The sequence below is a fragment of the Stylophora pistillata genome, chromosome 4 (assembly GCF_964205215.1).
Source record: "Stylophora pistillata chromosome 4, jaStyPist1.2, whole genome shotgun sequence".
NCBI classification, from domain to species: domain Eukaryota; kingdom Metazoa; phylum Cnidaria; class Anthozoa; order Scleractinia; family Pocilloporidae; genus Stylophora; species Stylophora pistillata.
Window position 1 is genome coordinate 25,499,161 of NC_142522.1, and position 26,350 is coordinate 25,525,510.

Consider the following 26,350-nt stretch of genomic DNA (forward strand, 5'->3'; position numbering starts at 1 on the left):
GGATTGAAAAACCAGAAAAATGTAAAGTTTGACAATCCGTGAGTATTCTCATGAGGTCATCAGTTACCTGCTTGGTGTTAACAGTCAAACCATTGGTACTCAATTTCTATCAAACTGAGACCTTGGAATGACGCAGATTGGGTTCAGTAAACCAAGAAAAAAATGACTCTCTTTTCCTGTGAGACTGATCACTGACTCAGTCAATTCAATTTAATTGAGAGCAGGATGCTCATTCTCACCCTACAAAACGTTACCTTTTCTATCTAATAGTCTCTCTTGTAAGCAATTTTCATCATCATCATCTTTATTTGCCTTATTTTAACAATTAAAAAATAGTTAATTACAGCGATAACAGTTAGAGGGCGAGGAGACCCAAGAAGCCACCTCACTTACAATAATAAATTAAGCAAAGAAAAAGTGCTGCGAATGTGCGGTTCGGCCAATTCAGTGATTATTTAAGTAAAAACTCTTGCAATTTCGTTTTAAAGCTGAGAAAGTTTTACGAACGAGTGACTGAAATAGGGAGAGAGTTCCAAATTTTAGGACCTTGGTAGAGAATTGTAAACTGCTTGACATTTGTGCGGGACAAATGCTTTCGATAATTACTGGCTGTTCTGGTACCATAGTTGTGAATTTGGCTATTCCTTACAAAAAGATCGAGAAGCAATGGGGGCAATAAGTTATTTTTGAAATAGAACATAAATTTGGCGATTTCAAACGTATTGACTTGGGAAATATCTAAAATTCCTAGTTTGGAGAATAAAGGGGCAGAGTGGTCTCGATAGTCTGAGTTGGTGATAGCCCGCATAGCTCGCTTTTGCAAATAATAAATTCTATTTAAGTTAGATACGTATGTGGACGACCAGACGGAGTTACAATAGACGATATAAGGATAAACTAAGGTGTAATATAAATTGAGTTTGGTTGTGGAGGATAGGGAAAAGCGAGACCTAAATATAATACCTATTGACTTAGCGATTTGTTTACATACATAGCTGATATGGTATTTCCAGGTGAGATGATCGTCAATATAGACCCCAAGGAAGTTAGTTACATTAGCTTGTTGTAGGGGTTTACCTCCAAAGGAGAGAGAAATGCTGGAGTTAAATTTGTTCTCTCTTGGTTTAAAAATTATATAGTTGGTTTTCTTTATATTAACTGAAAGCTTGTTAAATTTTAGCCAAACGTCAGTGTCACTTTGGAGTTCATCATTAAGTATGGATTCTAAGCAATTTAGATTTGAGTGAAAATAAAAGATACTGGTGTCATCAGCGAAAAGTAGAGGTTCTGATAATTCGGAGTCATTAGGAAGGTCATTAATGTATAGAATAAACAATAGTGAGCCTAAAATGGAACCTTGAGGGACACCACACTTGATGGTTTGCATCGGAGAGCAAGCTTGATTGAATTGGACAAATTTCTGGCGGAAAGAAAAGTAGCTTTTAAACCACTACAGAGCCACGTCACGGATATCATAGTGCTCTAATTTGGCAAACAAGATTTGGTGGTCGAGAATGTCGAATGCTTTGGAAAGATCTAGGAAAACACAATTTGACTTAGCAGCAGCAATACTGACCTCAAGAAGAAAAGGGAAAGCCCCAATAATAATTATTTGATTTATTTCATCAGTCCTACAAGCACATAGATTAGCCAGTAAGTCAAAAAAATTGACTAATAATTGGCTTCATTGGCATATTACTCAGCCTGTGTCCATCCACCTCTTATGATAAATTTTCTGCTTGCAGATGCACAAATATCTATGCTTTATCTATTGAGGCAAGAGAATATATTGTAGAGCCAACTTCTTAAAAAATGATCTAATGAGTGACAAATTAAAAGGGTAATTGCCCATTATTCACACAATAAATCTTTAAAATATTATTCCTTTCTTTCAAACAATGACTAGCAAAAAGCATTATAGAGGACTCTTAAACTAGTTACTGTTAACTGCTCACATCAGCTCACATCACATTGCAGGTTCAACTTGATGTCTCACTTGTTAACTGCATTGAGACATCGAGTTGAACACTCGAAGAGAAATTCCCTACCAACACACACCCATGTATTATTCTCCATTTACCCTCAAGTTAGACCCCTAGCAATGCTTAGCAAGAAAACAAAACTATAAACAAATAACAACAAAGAAAAGATGATATTTAAACCGTAACCCAGCAGCATTACTTTTTCTGAGTGTGACGAGTCATTCGCTTCATTTCTTGTACAAAACAGAGCCACATACTCAGGCACGTAACCGGGATTTAATGTGGAGGGGGGGGGGGGGGTGCTAACAAGGCCAAAGTGGACCAAATGACCAAAATGTATTTTTTATGGTCTGATCCGTTTATTTAGGGAAGTAGCAATACATTAGAAATTGTAACAGCGATGTACACGGTAGGAACTGAATTAACATTTGTCGAATACAACTTTTTGAAAGTTAAGTTACAAAGGACTAATTTCACGATGTAAAATGTACATCAAAATACTGCAGAACTAATCCCTCAGAATAGTCCCGAGCTCCAGCCTGCTTGGGTTTTTGGTGGCAAACAGACTTACCACCTCATCCAAAACAATTTTAACTTGATAATGTACGTGCATTATTGCGAGGGACGACAGCCTTTCCTGGCCCATACATACCTTGTTATATGTATGTAGCTGCTTTAAAGAAAGAACTCGCACTTCTTTCACATTCACAGCTCGTTGCAGGGATTGTGGCGCATATCTTGAGTGCATATATATTTGGAAAGAGATCATCATCGCACTCCTTAAGAGCTTTGTGTTACTCGGTCGCCGAATAAACTTTGAAACTATTGAACCATGTGCTTTCTTTATTCTCTCGTCTTCTTCTTGTTACCGCAAGGGCTTATGGGTAAATACACTCACGGGTGCTCATGGGTTACGGACCTCACATTTGGCTGCTGTATTTGGTCTGTCTTCCTTCAGTTTTGAGGGGTATATGAAAGAAATAAGAAACAATATGCACTGTTATCTCTCACTTACCCATTTGTGGAGTTTGTTGTGTAATTTTGGAATATCCCAAGCGGTATCTTGACGAGTCCTCCTCTCCCAAAATAGCCGGAAAATTGATGACAATAATACACGTTACTTTAAACTCCCTTTTGTCGGCTATTATTCTAAAATAGCGAACCTCAAACTCCGATAACTCACTAAGCGCTTTTGTAAATCGGACCTAAATATCAAACTAGTTTTCACTTCTTTTAAAATTAAAAACATGTTCAGTGTTAAAGATCGTACTCCTGATGCTCTAAAATCCATGGTAGTTTATCAATTTTCTTGTGCGGGATGTAATTCCCGTTATATTTGCGAAACTAGTCGCCACTTCTCTACTAGGATAAAGGAGCCCATGGATAGTGATAAAAACTCGCATATTTTTAAGCATTTCAACACATCTTCTTGTAAGAACAAATACTCCCTTTCTTGCTTTAGTATTCTGGATTCTGCTAACAACTCAATTGGTAAAACTCAAAGAAGCTTTTCATATAAATAAGATCAAACCTGAACTTAACAAACAATTACAGCATTATAACACTTTTGTAGCGTTTTAGTTCATTATTTACAAGTGGAAAATGCAGGAAGTGGCTACTTCGCTGAATCGCTTGTCTGCTTTACTTCCTTTCTTGATCAAGGTAAACAATATGGTGTATTCACTTACATACTGTAGAAGAATAATTTGCTTTTCAATGCACAAACCAAATCACAAACCAAATCATAAAGATTCGTGACACTGAACGCTGCTGGAGATGTTGCACCTTTGACATTATTATTCTTATGTTAAATCACAATGCTTAAGGGTGTTAGAGTGCATTCGTCTAGAAAGCTGTTAACGTGTCTTTCCACATCTTTTTCTTTGAGCAGCCAAAGGATCATCGTAGAACTGAGTTTACAATCTCTTGGAACGACCCATTTCAGTTAGAAGGTTAGATTTGACGGGCTTCCTTATGACACATGTGGGGTTAGTTTCAACGTCTTTAATATCCTCGTTTGCGATCGTCACATATGGCGAGTATGAAAAATAATATCCACCATATCATACCAACTTTTGGAAAAGCGTGTACAAGTAATTAATTCTCGATTAAGCACATATCAGAAGAAACAAAACCTATCTTAAATGGTTTGTTCAATAAACTTCCCTTGGCATTAAAGCTGAAATATGAGCAACCCGGTCCTCTCAAAAGGAAAAAAGATACCATGCGTCAGCTTTCAGCATTTTGTTGAGACGTTAATATACAAAGGCCCTTGCCACTAAACTCTGCTGGAGACGCTGCTCCTTTGGCAAATGTAAACTGGTGTTTCATTACAGGGAGTTAGTTTAATCAGTTTTGTCACACAGAGAAAGGAAACGTACCTTTACATATCCTTCTTCTTGAGCAACCCAATTAGAATAGATGATTTTCAGGGTTTTCCTTTACGAAATGAAGAGCGCCTTGTTAGTTTCTGTATTGAACATTCTTTTGCTTGCGATCGTCACATATGGTGAGTACTAAAAGTAACTTACTTATATCGCATTTCACGTTAAAAAACTTATTGGCGATAAATTTTGATGGCGCCTTCATGGTTTGGGATCCGTGTCTGAAATCTCAATGAGGAAAAGTAATCTTTGCCGCATGCTAAGAGCAATAAGCTTACTTTCGCGTCGAGGCCGGAAAATAAACAACACAGTACACTCAAAGCAAAAGAGGTTGCTATGTGTCATCCGTCAGCATTTCGTCATCAAAAACGCAAAATTGTGAGACATCACGCTTCCATTTCAAAGAATCTGCCTGATTTCCGTAAATTGAAACAAGGTTATCCAAGTAAGGGACGAGTCTGGGACTAATGAATGGGCATGAGGGTTAGTAGAAATCGTCAAAAAAAGTTCGCTACCGCAACGGTCAGTCCCAAGGCTCGTCAGCCAGGTTCTCACGGGAGGATCTGTACGTCCTATTAAACCATTGGAGGCATAACATCCGATATCTTCGAGACAATACGTGACTTGGCTGATACTGCGTTAAAATAGGTCGGCATTAGATAACATGGGGTGAAGTAGACCCGAATGATTATCATTTTCCGATCATCGTAGTGACGTCATCTCCCGACCGTACTGCAAACTTCGGAAATTAACATGGCGACGTAAGCGTGAAACCAGTATGTTGCGGGCGATTGTAGGCTGTAAGCTCAGACCAGGCCACGCATCGTTTTGGTTTACGTTTGTAGACTAATAAGCAGTTCAGCAGTTCTCGGGACAAACAGATGGATGTTTCCGGAGGAACTCACGAGCCGACCTATTCACGAGCTACCTCACCCGATGTTATTTGGACCTTTTGCACAGGACAGTACATAACATGGGGTGAGGATTATTGTTATTATTTTGAGAATTCTAAGTTATGTAGTTCAGTGTCTATCATAAACACTCTGTTTTTGGCCTTCTTTGTTTAAGTGATGGAACTTTATGCAATATTAGTGTTATTTTTCTATTCCAAAACTTCCGTCAATTTTATAAGCTTACATTTATCTTAATATTATTAATTACTTGAAGAACATTTGAAAAATTGGTTAAGAGCAACAAATTCAGAGCAAGTTATGTACCACTCAAATCATTGCCTCTTCACCTTGATTGTATGCCCGCTGGGCAACCCTGAATCTAACTGATCGTTATGTCTCTGGGGTATGGATTTTGTACTGATAATTGTATGAATGTGAATATTAATGCAATTAATGATTTACACCATGATTTCCAAAGTCCGTGTCAGCCTTGAAACTGGAAAATTTTTTCGTTGTTCGTCGTTTCATATTTTGAAATCATCTTTTTGGTATGATCCAAAGACTGAACGTAACCGATTGTTTCGGAAATTTCCACGGAAAAAGAAGATTCTTTCGCTTCTTCCATTGTAAACATAGATATTACATTCAATTTTCCCGCCAGATTTTCTTGCTTGAACAGGCAGCTCAGCGGAAGAGGGGAGTTAAAGTTTAACTGGCGAAACCATCAAGACTAAGGGGTGAGGGGATGGGAAGGTTACTCTTCTTTATTTATAGCCTTTTTATATATATAACTGGCTTTTCGTACGGCGTAAAACGGTAAACCTCAAAGATACTTGCAACACTCACAATTCTATTTATATTGGTTCTGATGTTAGCCTTCGATGAGATAGTAAGGAGAGTAGTTGATTTTAAAGTACACATCTAGCCCAAGCACATGATCATGAATAAATGTGACTTAACTCAAAATTGCTACCTTTTAATATGTTACTTTTAAGGACTTCATTACTAGCACCCTCTTTGAACATAAAAAAAAAAGTATGGCTTGGTTTTATCGTATTGCTTCAGACATCATTAGGAATAATCCTCACCCTACGTTATGTACTTATATATTGTCCTGTAGTACTGAAAAGTAACATCGGGTGAGGTAGCCTAGAGTCCTTCATTTAAGTAATTAGGTCCAGAAACATTCTTCTGCTTGTCCAGCGAGTTGCTTATTAGTCTGCAACTCCGTACACTAAAAAGATGCGTGGCCTAGGCTAAACTTAAAGCCTGCAATCGTCCGCAACACGAACTACTAGTTTCACCCTTACGCCGCCATGTTAATTTCCGAAGTTTACAGTGCGGTCGGAAGATGACGTCACTACGATGATCGGAAAACGTTAATCGTTCGGGTCCACTTCACCCTATGTTATCTAATGTCGACCGTCAAAATAGATGCTAGGATTAGTCGAGCCCGTACCAGGTCGCTTAGCAGGCATGTTGTCTCGCGTAGCCTCGATCTTTGTTGTTGTAGTATGAGATGTACATCCAAAAACGCTCTGCAATTTCTCTTGAGGTTGTGCGTTTGCAAACCTTTTTCTTTCCATGACGGGCCGAGGAGATCTTTAATCTGTGTGGGATTCCGTTCCATTCCATTTCACGCGGATCCTTTTGTTGTATAGTCTCGAAAAGCTTCACAAAAGTCTAAAGAAGAATGTATTTGAAACCCTCTTTCGCTCTATGATGAACCGGGGAGAACATGCTGCAATAAGTCTTTTCTAAAGAAAACATTAATGTCATATCTATTGTAGATATTTTTTATGACTTTCCAGAGATCCCAACATGTTCACGACCGAGAAATAAGGATAATCCAAACGATTTTAGATCTGCTGTCTTCAAAGGTTAGCCCTGACTAGGATATCCTTTAATGACTTTCCTTTCCAATTCATAACTGGGGAGGTTAATTTAGATTACCTTGAGCGCAGTTGGTTTCACACAGCATGAAATGATGAATTTACGTATCTTTAGCATTTGCATAAAGATCCGTAAATATATGGCGTTTTCTTTACGGAAAAGTAACGCATTCCGTAAAGGCGCGTAAATGCAAGGAACGCGTAAAGAATACGTAAACAATGTTACATATTCGTAAAGAATATGGGTCAAAGATGGATACAACTCACTGCTTTCTAATTAGTAACCCCCCAAAAATTGACATAATCGTGTTTCGTCTGTCTTAGGTAAAACTTTATGTATTTTGAGCAATTTCGCTGGTGACACTTCGGATTAAAACTGAAGAAAACGGAAAACTACAAAAGCTTTACAGTCGCCGTAAAAATTAGCAAACATCCTTTTTACGAATTTTTACAATAGGCGTAAAGACCGCCTTTCGAAACACTTTACAATCACCGTAAAATATCGTAAACATTTGCTTTACGATTTTTTACAATACGCGTAAAGAAACCGTTTATAGTCTCATTACGTGATCTTTATATTCAACCGTTTACATCGAGTAAAGACTTTCTTTACGAAAGTCTAAAGAAGCTCGTAAAGATAAGTAAAGAGGATCATAACGCTTTCTTTACGACGTCTTTACGGAACCGTAAATTCAAAATTTCATGCTGTGTCAGAGACAGCCAAATGATAATGCCGGCATTACATTCGTGCAAAACGCATATTTTCTTCTGTGCGCTATTTTCTTTGCTTTTGAGTGACCTCTTTCTCTCAGAAATATTAAACTCAGATATCAATATTTTCAAAATTTCATCTGGGTATGAAATTTTGATCGCTTTTTGAAAATTTGTACGTGTTTATCAAACGTGAAGCGTGAAAAGTGTAGCGCTTCTCTATTTACGAATTCTTTTTTTACACCTACAGGATGAAGCGAATAAAAATTCGTGTATTGCGGGTCTTTGCCTCTTTCTAATGCGTTTCTACTTCGTTGGTCGATTTCTTCTTAATCTCTCGCCTTTGTAAATTTTTGTGTCCGAGAACTACAACTTCTGACGCAGATTTATCAATGGTCGTAATGAATAAGTTCATCTGTCAGTTGTTCATTTGACGGGTTCCTGATCTGCTGCTTGCGTGACTCTATCTTTTATCCTTTTACCTTTGCCTCTGTGTTCTTTTTCGATTTTTAACTGCCTTTATCATCATTTGGGTTTTGTTTCGCCCTTGTTGTTCGTTTCTGAGAAGGCAGAGAATGCATTTTGCAGGTTTGTGCTCTCAAATTTCCAAGATGCTTATCGACCTCGTTTAGCCTAGCTTTCTATTCTGCGCCTAATTTTTTCACATCACTCGCTTTAAATGTTTTGAGTCCATGGCCATTGACTCTACGTTCTTTGAAAGTTTAATCACATTTATCTCTCTAGTGTTTGCTTGCTCTAGTTTTCTGAACTTTGTTTTAAGTCTCTCAAAGCTTCTGCGGTGAAATTTTACCAGCGCTCCCACAAGGTCATGCTCTACTTTCTTTCTAATGGAGCTTTGATACCGATTTAAAATCTTCATTGACCGCGACGTTCGCCTTCATCTCGAGATGAGCTTTTAGGAGTCCGATAGATTTCTTTCTCAGTAGTTTCGGGGATCTCTAGACTCCATTTCATCGAAGCTCCACTTCCGGCGCTCAATCGATTTCCTCCATCTCTGCGTCATCTTCCGATAGATAAAAAGCTCCGATTGCTTCGGGGTCATACAGTTACTATCCGAGTTTGAGTGTCTAGAAGACATGGCTTTCTTTAAGTATTTTATGAAAAGTCCTTGATGTTTGAAGAAAGGGACATTCCCAAAAGAATTGTTTGTCGTTGAGTTTTTCATTGCAGTCTTGTAACTTGGTTCCCGGGATAACATGACAGCCCTTCCCGACACAGGTCCCAAGATGCGCGGTCGTGAACAAGAAAATTGAGCTTTCACTGCTTGTAGAATCGCTAGGTTTTACCGATTGTGATAATTATTTCACTATGATGATCAGTAAAACAGGGAAACCCCTTTGATTGAAAAAAATGTTGGAGTTAGTGGCACTCGTAATAGGTCACACTGACCAGTTCATTGTCTCTATTGGCATAAGGCAGAAACTATTTCTTCTCAACCCAGGTCACTTTCTGTAAAGGGATTGCACATTGTAGCATTAACTCACCATTCGTCTCGAAATCTTGACATCAGCCAAATGTCTTTTTTTGTTTGAGGCTCCAAGTGTGGTCAACCAATCTCTCCTCATGGTTCAGTCGTCACCCATCCTACTAGGCGAGAGAAGTACCAAAACGGCGATGTTATTCTCTTTGGCTGTAAACAGGGCTTTTATCTGGATGGAATGCCAATTATAACATGCAATGGGAACAAATGGACACATACACACTTCCGATGTGTGGGTACGATCTGTTTAGAAAAAAGAATAAACCTTTCTAACTTCAGATCAGCACTGTTTCGTGGCTCTGCATTTTAGAGCTAGTCTGTAATAATGTTTTGCATGTCAAAATTCTCAAGGTGCAGCTTTCTAGCAATATGAAATATAAAAACACCAAAGACAACAAGAGTTCTAAAATGAAAGAAAAGAGGTTTGTTTTCTATCCTGATCACTTATTGCCACCTGCATGTGAAATAATGAAAAGAAATAATGCTTTTTGCCCAAGACAAGATAGTTTTTCATTGCCACTTAGCGACAAAAACTGAGTACTATCACAAGTACTTATTTCATTTCCTTGAGCTACAAATTCTTTTGCTTTATTTAGGGTTTTGTCCGGATGTGCGTGACATTTCAAATGGTAAAGTATCCCACGTGGCCCCACACGCTGGCAAGGCTGCCATAGAATTTCGCTGTGAAAATAAAAGTTTCCAGCTGATAGGGAGGACAAGGCTGGAGTGCATAGATGGACATTGGAATGGAGAGTTACCTTACTGTCATAGTAAGTTTTCGAAACTAATTAACTTGCTTTAAAACTGCATAAAAATTCGACAACAATTCGACTCAACATTAACTGGAATTGTTTGGAACGCAACTGTTTTTTTAATCATTTACCACGAGGATGTTATTTAGAATTGAAAATGTTCAAAATTCACTTGGAATAAATCTATTTTTCTTCTATAGAGCTGCCGTCGTGTGTAAGTCTGCAAAGTCCGGCTAACGGTAAACTACATGGCAATGACAACAGTCCTAGTGGAGAGGCAAAATTGACCTGTTTTACAGGCTTTGATCTATTTGGGGCTTCAACATTAACATGCAACAAAGGCGTTTGGAGTTCACGTGTTCCAGCTTGTAAAGGTAAACCGTATTATTTTCACTGACCAATTGTGATCTTTTAAAAGTGGCTTCTTCCAAATCTTCAGCACCAAAAATTTTCAACTGATTTTATTCTTCTGTTGCTGGTCCTTCTGTTGATGGTCCTGTCGTAAATCAGTTCAACGTTAATTTCTCAGCTTATTGCACAAAGATCAGGGATCCGCGGAATGGACGCGTGTTTGGTTCACGTTTCTCACATGGACAAGTGGTTACTTTCAGTTGCAAACATGGCTATGATTTGGTTGGAGATCGCACCCTCCGTTGCATCAATGGAAGATGGAATTCTTCTCTCCCGCTATGTCAAGGTATATAATTCCTCAACAACCCAGGAATGATCTTTACCAGATTTAAACCATTTTTTTTAAATAGATGATTAGAATAAAAGCAAAAGTTCTAGTTGCTACACTAACATCGGTACTGTCCATGCTTTTGTGATCATGTCATTCTAATTTATTACTAACAATCTCAACCCACATTACGCTCCAATATATATTTTTCTTGATACTTTTCACGAATCATTTATCCACGACCGGATCAAGTCAGATACCCTTTTATTCTTGGTGCTGATAAACGATCTTGAGTTACCTGATGGGTCGTTTGCTATGTGGAAATTTGCCGACGACACTACTGTTTCGGAAATAGTACTACCATCCAAACAAAGCGCACTTCAGCAAGCTGTCGACTTTATTAGCACCTGGTCTCAGGAGAATCGCCTGCAGCTGAATCCATCTAAATGTAAGGAACTGCAGTCATGCTTTAAGAGATCTCCTCCAATTCATTCTCCAGTTGAACTCGATGGCTTTGCTTTCGAGTCTGTTAACTCGGCTAAAGTGCTCGGCGTTACCATAAGAGATGATCTCAAATGGAACGATCACATCTTTAATGTAACCTCAAAGGCTGCCAAAAGATTGTTCCTCCTGAGTCAACTCAAACGTGCTGGTATCTGTGCGAGTGATCTTGTTTTATTTTACTGTAGTACCATAAGATCGGTTCTAGAATACGCATGTCAAGTATTTCACTCCAGCCTTCCGTTCTATTTATCCGAAGAGCTGGAACGTATTCAGAAGCGCGCCTTGCGCATTATCTTTCCTTATGCAAGCTACAACAGCGCGCTCAAAGAGGCAGGCATCTCCTCTCTTTACGACAGGAGAGCATCTCTATCGTTTGATCTTTTTAATGACATTGTTCTTGACACTAATCACAAGCTCGCTGGTCTGCTCCCACCTAAAGCTGAGCACCACAGGCAGCTGCGCAGCAATAGGAAGTTTAACGTGCCAGTGTGCAAGACTGATCGTTTTAAAACATCCTTTATTGTTAGCCATAGCCTAAGGATGTAAATATATATGTTTAAGTATGTATATTTTTTTAACACAAGATCATCCTAAGTGAAACTTTTTTATTAGATTTGTATATTTTTATTATTAAGATTTTCAAACCATTTTAACCATGAATTTTGTTTCTTGTATTGTATATTATACACGTAATTCAGTCTTCGGACTGCGAGGTGTTTCTTTTTAATAAACGATTCATCTATCTACTCCTTATCTGGCCTGTCATAATGGACATCTTCTGACGGGATCGCCCATGATGGTGTGTAACTATACCACGTGGCTGGAAAGAAAATTCAGGTGCATCGGTATGCATATACATCTCCCTTGTAAAAACAGAAAAATCAAAACCATTTTCATATGAGCAGTCCGAACCCGCTCACCTGCAATCCTATGGGAAACTACGTGTATGACAAAAGCTTAAGTGTGTAGGATTGTCGTTAGCCAATTGTGAATTCATCGTTCTAATTCCAAGAAATGAAGACTTTCTATTGTTAAATATCCTTTGTCGTCTTCCAGCGCGCGATGTTCTCATTTATGCAATATAGCCCTATCCAAGTTCAAAACTGTTTTTAAAAAGTAGTTAAGACTTTGTTTTCTTATGATAAAATACTCATTTACTGAGTTTAGTTGCGCCGATCGCGGAAATATATAGCTCTCCGTCATCGAGCTCGACGGACTTCGTTGCGCTCGGACTGTACGTCAGGAATGAATATTTTCACGTGGGCCCTCCCACTCAGTTAATAAGCGCATTTTAGTAAAACATAAATTTTACATCACAACTGTGTAAAAGTAGTCATAAGTACTACTTTGCGGCACCGTAACTTTGACAGCTTCCTGTCCCATCCTTGGACCAATAAGTATCGGAGTCATCACACATGTAACCCGGAAAGGCGATGGAGAAGTTAAAATAAAGTGCCATGCCAATTATACGTTGGTCGGATCCTCAAGATTGAGCTGCATAAATGGAGAATGGAACGACAGTATTCCTTCATGTAAAGGTATGTCTCATACATTTAATTCCCACCAGTCAACAATTAAATGAGAAAGCAAACTTTCACGGCCTCCACCTGAAAGACTCCACTTGGAAATAACTTCTGATACAAATAAAAAAGTTAAACGTCTGTAAAAGAGTTTTTTTCTTTTTTGTCTTTTTTTTAAACTAAAACATTTGGTTAGATGCAATTTAACCCACTATCAAGTATGGCTTTCATGGTAACTTCCGGGAAGGGAGTTGGGACTTAAGTTTGTATCATATCGTTGTCAAAGCAACAAATAAAACTTCTTAGCTTTTAATGATCCATCAAACAATACAACGTAAAAAAAGAAGAAACCTTACTGAGTGCCCATATGAAACCATTATTTTTATGTAGAAAGTGTGGATAAAGGGGTTATTAACTTTAGTAAACTATTTGTACTGGAAATAGCATGGTTTCTAGGGGTATTTCGGATAACGATCAAATGCTATGATGAAAATGAGACAAACCTTCCATTCTTCAAAGGCTAGGAAAGCTTCATTCTTGTGTTTCCAAAAACTGAATTGCATTCTTAAGTTAATAACTGTAATAGCTGTTAATAATAGCTTTGCTTGTGTTTTCAAAAACGAAACTTGACTTTTAAAATGATAACTGATAATTTCTGAAGATTAAATAACAAATTTGTAAACACAAGTAACACTGTTATTAAGTAGGAGATTTTAAACTTGACCTTCTCCAATACAATCAATCAACCTTAAGTATTTGGTAAAGATTTCGGCCATGGAAAAACTATTGGCCATCGATGCGATGGAAATTATACTCTCGAGGGACCAAGCACATTGACCTGTGATGATGGAAAGTGGAACTCCAACCCTTTATAGTGTGCTGAGGTCAGTCAGAAGAATCACTGTTGTTACTCATTTGGACAATAAGAGCCCTCTGAATACCCGCTGGTTCAGTAACACAAAGAGAAAAATCATCTTTAGTAGTAATACTTTTGACTGATATCAGCCTCTGAATAGCCATCGCTACGGGAGCACAGAGGTGGCAGATGTCATTATAAAAAGCATCGAAATTGGAGCAAAAAAAGTTTGTTCATTCATGAGATAAAATGATAAACTAATAATTGTAACGCATGTGTCAGTTCTTCCTAAGGTACATCTAATACATGCACAGGCTAATTGAACATATTTACCACTGGTTAAAACTACCAGCCAAGGTTTTCTTATTTTTTTGCATCATGCAAAGATCCAGGATCACTTGCTAACGGCGAAAAAAAACAGCAGGGCTTTGGCCACAACTCTGTGGTATCGTTTTCCTGTAACAAAAATTATCAGCTTGAGGGCGGAAAACGGATTCGATGCAACGATGGCGCTTGGAATGGTAATCTCCCGAAATGTGTTGGTAAGGAAAATTTTTTATGTCTCTTTTTAAACTAATCCTACATAAAGAAACCGCTGTAATTTAATGCCATTCATTCATTTTTTACATTACTTAGAATCAATGTTTCTCTCCTACTTTTTCCTCTTCAACGTGTATTCCGGTTTCTATCTTGTTACTATAGCCGTGTGTCCAGATCCCGGTATTCCATCTAAAGGCAAACGCTTTGTTTTTATATTGATTTAATTTTCTTTTAGGCGTATGTGACAAGCCAGGAATACTCATGAACGGAAGAGTAATTGGACGAAATTACAGTTACGGTTCTGTGATCAAGTTTAAATGTGATAGAGGCTACGAGTTAAGAGGGTCACCCCTCACAACCTGCAGAAGAGGTGCATGGGAAGGTCAATTTCCAGAGTGCGAGAGTAAGTTTGAGCGCACCGTAAATAATAAAGACAATTTTGACTCGATGGTCCACTTATCTGGACTATAATTCTTACGAACCAACATAATGAGCAGCTCCCAGTTGGCTTGTTAGCTCAGTTGGTAGAGCACGGCACCGGTATCGTAGAAGTCATGGATTCAAATCCCGCATAGGCCTGAATTTTTTCAGGCCTTGCTTTCACCAATGCTTAAGTAGTGTTCATTACTGCGAGGATCACTTTCAGAAACATTCCCTTTCAAAATGATCACTTCGTTCCCGTTAAAGGGATAAAAAATTGTTAAAACAAAGAAAATGAACGTTACGCTTGACGCATAAGGTTTTGAAACTATTAACTAATTACACCTTTACATCAATAGACATATTCTGCATACTCTTCTCTATACATTTCTTTTGGTACTGGCGAGAAGAATTTGTTTTCAAATCAAAGTTCTTTGAGTTGGCAATCATTTCCTCTATTCTCATGATCTTAATGAGTGACTCAAGCTGTATTTCTACAAAGAGAAATTAGGTGACGGTTTAAAAGGTTAACGGTGGCCAATTTACATTATAGCCCTACCCCCTTCATAAATCTAATGGATCAGTTGTCTCTTCTTAGAAAGCTGTCAGGGTCCACGGTTCCCGTAAATATGTTTATCACCTAACTCGTCAGTAATAGCCAATCAGTTCAATAAACGTGACTTAAGATGGTATCGAACTGGTCATGCTAATCACACTTCAGGCGATTCTTTTGTGTTTGTAAATTTTGACGATGGTAAAGGAAAACTGGTTCCCCTGGAAAGAGTACGCTTAGTTCCTCGTCCACGCTTTTGTTTTGATGTGAAGTAAATGTAACAATGATGGACTGCTAAGATTCTGAGAATAGAAAAGATAGAGTTTCCTTCTTTGAAAAAAAGATAAAAAAAACCAGTAGCCTGTAAGTTGCGGTTGAAACGTATCGAAATCAAGTATTTTTACAATATATATACTTTTTTTCTGAATAGCTTTTTACTTAAAATTAAGACTGAATTAAAATTTTATTAATTTTTATAACCTTCAAGACGGAAGCAATTTTCGTGACGAATGAATTAATGTAAGGTGGGAAATAAATAGGTAAATTTACAACCTGCAACGTTGTAGGTTTCGGTTAAAAGTATTAAGATCAGTTACTCAACAACTTTGTCTGGTGAGTTTCAATATATGCAATTCAGCATATAGGGAGAAATTCTTATTGCGTTCTAGGTAAAATGTCCAAAAGATATTTCCGATACAAGCCCTAGATTATGTAACAAGTAATAAACATTTCTCTTGGGGTCTCTTTGCCAGAGCAATTTCACACGAGGAAAAGCGGAAATAAAAGGAAGCGAAAGGATACGTTGAAGTCGAAAGATAATCAAGATAAGGTAACAAAATCGCTTCAACGGTATCAATAAAGTAAAAAAAATTACGAGCTTTGTGACTCTTCGTGAACGGAGTTGCAACGGGTTTCTAGAAATTGGTCGAAGTGCCCCAACTTCAATTTCAGGGAGCTCTACATCGGGAAAGAGGGCTAAGGAAAGGGGGTACCCTGTTTTTGGTTTCTGAAGCTTACTTCAAGAAAATACACTTAGAATAACTTACTAAAAACATTATCTCACTGACAAGATTGTTTTGGCGAGCGAAACCGAAACACCAGTCAAACTTTAAATCTTACTAACAAAGATCTGTCACCGAGAGAATGAAGAGATGTACCAACTGTAATACAATCAAGAAAAATTCATTTGTCGCGGCTTTTGAGAAAATTAATTGAAAGGAACACAGTGCAGTTTTCAACGTATTAAACGATTTTCCCGTGCTCGAGGCAAGCACCATCCTTTTCTAGTCATACTTGTGACTGGAATTGGATGGTGCTTGGCTGCCCGCAAGGCTCGTCCTTTGGCCCCCTTCTCTGGAATTTGTTCCAAAATGATATGTCATTCCATATAAATAATGCTAATTTGAGCATGTATGCCGACGACCATCAGACGTATTTGATGGGGAAGAAGCATGACGTTGTCGCGCAAAGTATCAAGATACATGGAGAGAAAGCTCTCTCCTGGTACAAGAACAACTGTCTCTCAACCAACCAACCAACCCAGAAAAGTTACAGCTATTAACGATCAACCCGAGAATTGTTGTCAAAGACAACGATAACCAAACTTTTTCTGTTGCTGGTCATACTATTGAGAGAATGGGGGAAATACGGCTTTTAGGAGTTCAAATCGATGAAAAATTGAGTTTTACTAGTCATTTCAGTGATCTATGCTCTAAGGCCAGTCAAAAAGTAGGGGTCCTAGTGCGGCTACGCAATTTGATACCCTGTAATGCTAAACTATCACTTTACAGGTCTTCAATTCTGCCCCATCTAACCTACTGTCATCTAGTATGGCACTTTTGTAATGCATCGGATCAGAGAAAGCTTGCGCGGATTCAGGAGCGAGCACTTAGGGCGATGTACAAAACTAGACCAGCGTCCTATCAAGAACTGCTAAGTCGCGCCAAACTACCGACGTGGTACAATCGGCGCCTACAAGACATTGCCACTTTGATGTTTAAAGTTAAGCACAGTCTCGTACCCGAGAATATTTCTGACTTATTTAATATAAAGAAAACTCAGTATAATTTACGGAACAGTGACTTCGAACTGCCAACAACAACATTGACTTTATTTTTTAAAATGAAAGAAATAAAGGCTTTTGTAGCCCTCAGTTAGCAAAGCTATTCTAGGCGGGCTACCTAAACAGACAATGTATAGGCTCTCACACATACACACACACACACACACACGTGCGCACACGCAGCAATGAAATAGATAAATAAATGAGCAAATAAAAATAAATAATAAATAATAGTAGTGATAATCATGTTAAAAGTTTTAACTGAGCCAGTCACACAAGGGAGTTTTTAACAGGTCAAAATTCGAAACTGTCAGATTTGGTAGGAATTTTATTAAATATATGGGACCTCTCATCTGGTGGAAGTTACCAAGACACCTAAGAACGATAGAATCTCTAAATTCGTTCTAGAAGAACATAAGAAATGTCGACCTTTCAACTCTCGTTGAAATTTAAAACTTAACTAAACAACTTTATAATCTTTTTAACTATCTACTGTAATTAACTATTATCTACATATGTAAATGTATTTGACTTTTAAATTTTTTAGTGTCCTCCATTAGCTTATAGCTAAAAACAGACAATTAAATACAGTTTTTCATTCATTCATTCAGGACGGGAGACAACAAGGGGCCAGAATTATTATCTTCGTGTTAGATAGAATTTACGCGCACGGCCTTTAGTCCGACGCAAACGCGCGTTAAATAATCAAACAAAGACCATTTCCCACTCAGGTGATAAATTCAGCTGAGATTGTCAGTCATTACTACAGTTAAGTACCAACAACAGCCCTTGAAAGGAACACTCACCCGCACTTCACGATGAATTGTTACTTTTGGGTTCAAACCTTTCACTGTAAAAAGCCATTTTTTTCAAAGTGCAATTTTCATGTTAGGAATGAAAATTGCACTTTGCCGGCTTCTACACTTTTATTAGGGAGATAAAGTAAAACTTATGAACGAAACGGCAAAAGTTGGATTTCTACCCGGCTGCGTTAGGCCATTTATACATTAGAGTTAACATTATCATACTTATACTGGGAGCAAGAGACTAAACCTAACTCCATTTTCTCCAACAAATTCCTTACAGGATTTACGAAAGTGAATGAAGTTAGAGTTCAGTTTCCTCCTTCCCGTTATTACAAATGTCATGTTTTACTCGCTGACCTTGCTAAAAGCTCTGTTTTAGGGGCCTGAATAGACAAAATGAAAAAAAGGAATAAACAAAGAGAAACAGACAGTTGCCTTTGATTTGGTTTGTGTTAAATCTAATGCAAAGTGAGGGAAACCTGTTTAGTGGCTGGTGAACATTTTCCTATAATAAATCAGAGACGTTTCCTTGTCAGTTGGTTCGTTGCCGGTAGAAATAATGTTGTACTACTTTAGAATCTCTTCTGAGGGTTCTTAATAATACAATTCTGCTATGCAACCTAATTAACGAATGGTGGTGAACAAATAATGCATAACAGGGCTCGACACAACTTTTCAGCTTACTAACCAAGTGGCTAGTGACAACTTGGATGTTACAGCTAAATATGCCGACGAAAAGCATTGAATCTCGCAAGCCAACGCCGAGACCAGAGCGTCGCCATGATCTAGCAGATTCAGTTTGCACTGACATCAACTCAGATGTATGCTATGAAACATTATCTGAACTGTGCAAACGAATCAAGAACTTAAAATCACTTGATGACTGGAGTTCAAGAGTTGTGTCGGACCGCGTTGTTTTCAAGAAAGAGGTAAGTCCGTATCTCATTCCTAAATTTGAGATCGTAGTCGATGATAGCCTGGGATTCACCATTTGGGCTATGTTTCACCCTTATTGTTCATTTTTGAGGAGGCAGAGAATGCGTTTTCCCGGTTTGTGCTCTTAAATTTGCAAGAAGCTTGTCGACCTAGTTTAGTTTAGCTTTCGGTTCCGCGGCTAATTTGTTTACATCACTCGCTTTAAATGTATTGAATCCATGACCACTGACTCTACGTTCTTTGAAAGTTTTATCACATTTAACTTATCTGTCTAGTCTTTGCTTACTCTAGTTTTCTGAGCTTTGCCGTAGGTCTCTCACCAGCGCTCTCACAAGGTCATGCCCTACTGTGAATTCTTTCTAATGTAGATTTGATGCCAATTGTAAACAGGGCTTTTATCTGCATGGAATGCAAATTATAACATGCAGTGGGAACAAATGGACACAGACACACTTGCGATGTCTGGGTATGATGTAAATTCTGTTTTGAAAAATACAAAACTTTCTAACTTCATATCGGCACTGTTTCGTGGTTCTGCATTTCACAGTAATACATAGTCACACAACAATGCAAAAATGTTTTGCTAGTCAAAATTCTCAAAGTGCAGCTTTCTAGCAATATCATATACAAAAACACCAAAGACAAAAAGATTTCTAATATGATAAAAAAGAGATTTGTTTTCTATCCTGATCACTTATTGCTACCTGTGAAACAATGAAAAGATATAATCCTATTGTCCAACACAAGACTGAGTTTTCCATTGCCACTAAGCGACAAAAACTGACCTACAAATTCTTTTGCTTCATTTAGGGTTCTGTCCGGAGGTGCATAACATTTCAAATGGTAAAGTATCCCACGTGACCCCACAAGTTGGAAAGGCTGCCATAGAATTTCACCGTGAAAATAAAAGTTTCCAGCTAATCGGTAGGATAAGGCTGGAGTGCATACATGGACATTGGAAGGGAGAGTTACCTTACTGTCATAGTAAGTTTTTGAAACCATCGTCCTACCACTTAACTTGCATGAGAACAGCATCAAAACTTTGACAACAACTCGTCTCAACACTGACTGGAATTGCTTGCAACTTAACTGTTTTTTATCATTTACCTCGAAAATGTTAATGAGAATTGAAAATATGAAAAATTCACTTGAAATAAATCTATTTTTCTTCTATAGAGATGCCGTCGTGCGTAAGTTTGAAAAGTCCAGCTAACGGTACATGGCAACGACAACAGCCATAGTGCAGAGGCAAAATTTACCTGTTTTACAGGCTTTGATCTATTTGGGGTTTCAACGTTCACATGCAACAAAGGCGTTTGGAGCTCACGTGTTCCAACTTGTAAAGGTAAACCGTATTATTTTCACTGACCAATTACCCTCTTAAAAATAGCTTCTTCCAAATCTTTAGCACCAAAACTCAGTTGATTTTGTCCTTCTGTTGCTGGTCCTTTTGTTGCTGGTCCTTCTGTTGATGGTCATGTCGTAATTTATCGTTCTACGTTAATTTCTCAGCTTATTGCCCGAAGATTAGGGATCCGCCGAATGGACACGTGTTTGGTTCACGCTTCTCACATGGACAAGTGGTAACTTTCAGATACAAACATGGCTATGAGTTAGTTGGAGATCGCACCCTTTGTTGTACTAATGGAAGATGGAATTCTTCTCTCCCGCAATGTAAAGGTAATCCTAGGAATGATCTTTACGAGTAGAGCGTGGCTAATAAATTGTGCACACCATATTCTTCAGAAGCATTTTTCCTGGAGAATAAAGCTATCGGCAGATTTAAACCATTTCTTGTAATGGATGATTAGAATAAAAGGATGAGATTTAGTTGCTACACTAACATCGTTACCGTCTATGCTTTAATTTGTAATCATGTCATTCTAAATTAATACAGTCTCAGTCAAAAATCAAACCCCACATTAGGTTGTGATACTTTTCTGGGTACTTTTATATCAATTAAGTATAGCGACACATGACTAATGTATGTTAAGGTTGGAAAAATCAATTCCTGTCTAGAGTTCCAGTCGCAAAAGCTAATTCTAAGTTTTAAAATAAACAGCTGTCTTAATTTGTTACTTCTATTGATGCAATGTGCGAAACCCTCCATTCCGAGTAATTCACAAATCATTTATCCACGATCGGATCTAGTCAGATACCCTCACCGTACGACCCTTTCTGTGGCCTGTCATAAAGGACATCTTCTGACGGGATCGCCCATTATGGTCCATAACTATACTACGTCACTGAAAAGAGAATTCATGTGCATTGGTATGCATATATATCTCCCTTGAAAAAGAAAAAGAACTCCATTTTCATCTATGAGCCATCCGACCCCGCTCACTTGCAATCCTATGGGAAACTCCGTGTATGATGAAAGCTCAAGTGTGTAGGCCTAGGGTTGTCGTTAACCAATTGTAAATTTATCGTTCTAATTCCAAGAAATGAAGACTTTCTTTTTTTAAATATTTTATTGTCATCTTCCAGCGCGTGATGTTCTCATTTATGCAATTGAGCCCTAGTCAAGTTCAAAACTGTTTGTAAAAAGTTTTAAGTATTTGTTTTGTTATAATAAAATGCTTATTTACTGATTTTGGTTGCGCCGATGGCGAAAATATGTAGCTCCGTTTCCGGTCCGTCATCAAGCACGACGGACTTAGTTGTGCTCCGTCTGTATGTCATCAATTAAAATTTTCACGTCAGCCCTTCCACTTAGCTAATAAGTGCATCTCAATAATAACATAAATTTTACATCACAAGTATGTAAAAGTAGTCATGAATACTACTTTGCTACACCGTAACTTTGATAGCTTCGTGTCCCATTCTTAGACCAATAAGGAACAGAGTCATCACACATGTTACGCTGAGGGGCGGTGGTGAAGTTAAAATAAAGTGCCATGCTTATTATTCGTTGGTCGGATCCTCAAGATTGAGCTGCATAAATGGAAAATGGAGCGACAGTATTCTTTTATGTAAAGTTACGTCTCACACATGTAATTCCCGCCAGTAAAGAAGTAAATAAAAAAGCAAACTTTCATGGCCTCCACCTGGAAGACTCCACTTGGAAATTATTCTAGCACAAAGAAGAAAGAGTTAAATTTCTCTAAACGAATTTTTTTTTTTTTTTTCAACTGACGGGAGTTTGGACTTAAAGTTTGTATGATACCGTTGTCAAAGCAACAAATAACATTTCTTAGCTTTTAATGATCCATCAAACAATACATCGTAAAAAAAAAAAGAAACCGTACTGAGTGCCCACTTAAAATCACTATTCTTATGAATAAACTATGGAAAAAGGGGCTATTAACTTTAGGAATGGCATTGTTTCGATCGGGGTATTTCGGAAAACGATCAATTGCTATGATGGAAAATGAGACAAACCTTCCAGTCTGCAAAGGTGAGGAAGCTCGTCTCTAATTAACAAATGGTGAACGGCATAGCGTGTACTATTGAGTTATGGATGCACGCGGGAGGTTGTTAAGCACGAAAGAAGCGTAAGAGTCGCACTCGGCTATCGCTTCGTGCGACTCTAGCTTCTTGCATGCTTCGCAAACCTCCCAAGTGCATCCATAACTCAATAGCTAGTGCACGCTATGGCGTTCACCATTTGTTTTATAACATAACATTGAGACATTGGAAGAACAGAAGTCCTTTTATTGAGCTATATCGCGAAAAAAATGTTCGTGTAGTCTTACATGACAAGAGAAAACAAGCGCGCGAAAATTCATTCATAACAACCGACTGCATACCAGCAACTCGATAAAGTCTAATCACGCTTCCTGAAATACCGACCAAAATCCTCTTTATAAGCTCTGTATCCAACAACCGGTGAAAGAGTTCGGCAGAACTATGAACAAACCGTGGTGCTTACCATTTGTTTCATAACAACATTGAAACATTGTAACAAGCTAAGAGTTCCCTTTTATTTAACAAATCTTACGTAATCAGAAAAAACAAACGCGCGCAGAAAAATAGTCTTAGCATTTGCTCACGTCAGCAGCATACACCCATTGGCAAATAGTCGATGCTGAATTAACCAATCAGAGCGCGCGCTTTGCTTTAGTTATGTTATAAATAAACATGAATTTTGTATTGTTTCGCAGCATCGTGTAGAGATCCCGGATACATCGATCAGGGAAACCGGATTGGCACAGACTTTCTGACGGTAAAGCAGTCACATATGAACGTGCTAGTCAGAGCTATAGTTTGATGGGAAATCCTCAATTGTCATGCCACGACGGTAAATGGGATTCAGCTCCTCCAGGTTGGAAACGTGAGTACATTATTCTACAATGGTATAAATTTAGCAGTTTTTTATTTTTCCAGATGATAATTAAAGATTTTTTACCCTTTACACAATTGCGCTATTTCCGTGATTGTATCAGCTACAAAACCGACAACCCACCATGTACTATACAGTGTATTTGAATTAATAATTAAATAATGAACAATTGGATCTAATGCAAATACATAGAGTCCTTTAGCCTACAAACTTAACCATTTTTACGTTCTTGTCCACTGTAAGCCAGAGGCACGTGATACTCAATTGTCTTACTCCTATTTTCCTTAAAAGTTACGTTGTATCATAATCCTTTACTTAAATTTGACATAATTACTACGTCTTTTGATTGTAACAAAAAGGAGGCCTCAGTGCATGACTATGTTCTGAATTAATTTTTTACGAATCGTTTTGCCCATCATACAGCGCCTTGTGCTCCACTGCCATCGTTCATACTGAATGGAAAAATCCACAACAGTAGTGTCAGTCATGAAGCCGTGGTCTCCGTCTCCTGTAATTCAGGATTCCAACTCCATGGGCCCCAGCAGATCAAGTGCCTCGATGGAAAATGGAAGGGAAGTACGCCGAGTTGCAAAGGTTCAGTAAATCTCTTTTCTCTATATCACTATTGTCATTACGATTATCGTCACGGTCATAAACATCATCATCATAAGCAGTGTCATCACTATTGATACAATTGTAATTATTTATCAACGTTTTCTTTCAAATTCACTCGACACTTTTAACGATGGTGATTGTTGTCAATAAGGGCATAATCAATTTCCTTAACTCGGCGTTATCAATAATATAAAAGCTTTAAGTTTAATAGATGCTCCATTAACAATCACGCAGAGATAGGTCAGTATCGCTGAACTACAATTTCCATCAATTATTTGTCTCATCCAATAATTTGTCCCGGTTATGTTTAATTTGCTAGCTTCAGTCGAACGAATACCTCAAGACTTGGTTCTCTTCCTTCTCGACCATTATTTTCTGGTCACTGCTTTTCAGTTATTGTTCTTTGTCTATCATGGTCTAAGCCATATTCATTCATTTGCTTGTTTGGTTCTGTATTTCTTTATTTATTTATATTCGTATTTTGTCTTTAAGGCGTCGGTAACAAGCCAGGAAGGCTCATTAACCGAAAAGTTATTGGAAGAAATTACTGCTACGGTTCTGAGATCAAGTATGAATGCGATGACGGCTACGTGTTACGAGGTTCACCCGTTTCAACCTGCAGAAACGGTGCATGGCAAGGTCAATTTTACAGAGTGCGAGGGTGAGTTTATAGGTTCAGCAAATAATCATGTTAATATTGACATTTCAATACTACCACTACCACCCAGCTGAACCATAATTTAGGTAGTACCGATCATTTTCTTTCAGTAAAGCGAAAGAAAATTTATCCAATTTATTGGAGAAATTTTTTTCTAAAACTGTCAGGTTAAATTATCTGAGATTTGTATGGAGTGTTTACGCAAGCTCGCTAACATCCATTATTTTTCTAAACTGAATTTTTTGGCTCGCGCGACGGAATTCGTCGACAAGGAGGAACCGCACTTATTCTATTGATTGTAAATTCTTGCTCCTCTAGAATGTGTCCGGGTTGGAGCAAAGTTTTTGGGATATTGGAGCCGGAATCTAGGAGCGGACAACTACTGGAAAGCTAAGATCGAAAAAATAAACGCGACACATGTAGACTACGCGTTAGAAGTTATATAATAGAAATCTAAGACCCAGCCACCGGAGGACCGATCAAAAGCTCACCATAGATAAAGAGCCAACAATAGGGGATGTATCACGTGACTCGCCAGTAATAGCCGATCAGTTCAGTAAGGAAGGGAGGTATCGAAGTGGGACTGCTATTGGTAGTTCAGGTAGCTTCTCTGTGCTCGTGAGGTTTGATGATAGTAAAGCAGTGCTTGTTCCTCTTGAACGTGTACGTTTACTTTCTTACCCTCGCTTTTGTTCTGATATTAAATAAAACATAAATAATGGAATGCTAAAATTTTGAGACTAAAACTGTTTCCTTGAAGAAAAAAGAAACTGCATCCGCCGGTATAAGTTGCAGTCAATAGCTATTGAGATAAGTTTGTGACAGTGTTTACTTGTGAATACCGTAGCCCTTTCTGCATAATCCAGAGTGAGTCAAATTTGTATTCAGAGTTAAATTAAGTGATATCACTTTTCATTTACTTTGTATTTCATAGAAACTTATTTTTACATTTCTGTTTTTGTTGCTCAACGTTGTGCTAAATAGAATCTTCAAGACTGAAGCAATTCAGGCGACGAATGAACTACTGCATAGAGCTAAAAAGAGTGGCACTTACTTCACTCGAGACCAGAATCGTCTTCGCGTACCAAGGTATGAGTCAAGATATATGAAAGACTCTCTCTCATATAGAGGAGCTTCGTTATGGAACTTTGTTAACTACAATAATAAGGAAGCATCGGTGACCCTCAATTTCAATCAGCTCAGGAAGCGATTCAGTTCTGAAGATTATTTTAAAAACTTTAAGTTCAAATGTAAATCTGCATCTGCTATAAGATGCAGACAACATAATTTTATATATTATTGATCATTGTGTCCATGCAACATTTAAAAATTATAGATATGTTAGCTTAATTCTTAAACACACGACCCCACAAGCTTTATAGCTTTAAAAATCATCAAGTTTAAATAAAGATTGTGTATATGTGTGTACTGTTAGATGAAGTATTTTCCCTTCCAGTTTCAACAGGTACACTGAATGTACAGTGTAGCAGTATCTATTTTCTAATTTGGGAAAAGGTAAAAATTTGAATTATATTTCGTTTGAACTCTTTCCCTTAGGGCAATTCCCTTTTTTTTAACATAAATCTGATAAAGATGAATTAACCACTGTAGCTGTGACATAAAATGATACCTAATGTTTCCAGCGTTTGTTTTTCGTTAGAGTAAAGTGGTTACCTTGGTGACACTAATAGGCTGTAATGTCACAAGTTTCGGTGGGTTTCTACGAAAATGTTTTCAGGCAAAGAATACATGCCCTGCATGTAATCCTCAATTTTCCCTAGGGAATAGACAACAACAACATATA

General features: G+C 37.9%; 2 protein-coding genes and 2 pseudogenes across 3 annotated transcripts; all 4 read left to right on the plus strand.

Moving 5' to 3' along the window:
- The first annotated feature begins 4,247 nt into the window (after positions 1-4,247).
- On the plus strand, positions 4,248-11,951 carry LOC148733023 (P-selectin-like). The gene is made up of 5 exons (XM_088756786.1): positions 4,248-4,491; positions 9,417-9,599; positions 9,960-10,133; positions 10,316-10,489; positions 10,645-11,951. Exons 1-5 carry the CDS (start codon positions 4,404-4,406, stop codon positions 10,818-10,820), a joined length of 795 nt encoding a protein of 264 aa, XP_088612912.1. The 5' UTR covers positions 4,248-4,403; the 3' UTR covers positions 10,821-11,951.
- Positions 11,952-12,094: 143 nt separating this feature from the next.
- LOC148733024 (protein lev-9-like) lies at positions 12,095-15,267 on the plus strand. Its single transcript, XM_088756221.1, has 3 exons — positions 12,095-12,143; positions 14,061-14,216; positions 14,450-15,267. Exons 1-3 carry the CDS (start codon positions 12,095-12,097, stop codon positions 14,683-14,685), a joined length of 441 nt encoding a protein of 146 aa, XP_088612347.1. The 3' UTR covers positions 14,686-15,267.
- Positions 15,268-18,780: 3,513 nt separating this feature from the next.
- LOC148733025 (P-selectin-like) lies at positions 18,781-20,700 on the plus strand (annotated as a pseudogene).
- Positions 20,701-22,306: 1,606 nt separating this feature from the next.
- Positions 22,307-25,931, plus strand: LOC148733026 (sushi, von Willebrand factor type A, EGF and pentraxin domain-containing protein 1-like; annotated as a pseudogene). The gene is made up of 6 exons (XR_016000364.1): positions 22,307-22,388; positions 23,095-23,156; positions 23,318-23,411; positions 23,697-23,867; positions 24,381-24,549; positions 24,865-25,931. The product of XR_016000364.1 is annotated as a sushi, von Willebrand factor type A, EGF and pentraxin domain-containing protein 1-like (transcript).
- The last annotated feature ends 419 nt before the right edge of the window (positions 25,932-26,350 follow it).

Coding starts and splice junctions, on each gene's coding strand:
- LOC148733023 (XM_088756786.1), top strand. CDS start 4,404: ATGATTTTCAGGGTTTTCCTTTACGAAATGAAGAGCGCCTTGTTAGTT. Junction 4,492..9,416: donor GCTTGCGATCGTCACATATG/GTGAGTACTAAA, acceptor TTTTTGTTTGAG/GCTCCAAGTGTGGTCAACCA. Junction 10,134..10,315: donor AGAGTTACCTTACTGTCATA/GTAAGTTTTCGA, acceptor TTTCTTCTATAG/AGCTGCCGTCGTGTGTAAGT.
- LOC148733024 (XM_088756221.1), top strand. CDS start 12,095: ATGGTGTGTAACTATACCACGTGGCTGGAAAGAAAATTCAGGTGCATC. Junction 12,144..14,060: donor AAGAAAATTCAGGTGCATCG/GTATGCATATAC, acceptor CATCATGCAAAG/ATCCAGGATCACTTGCTAAC. Junction 14,217..14,449: donor TAATCTCCCGAAATGTGTTG/GTAAGGAAAATT, acceptor ATTTTCTTTTAG/GCGTATGTGACAAGCCAGGA.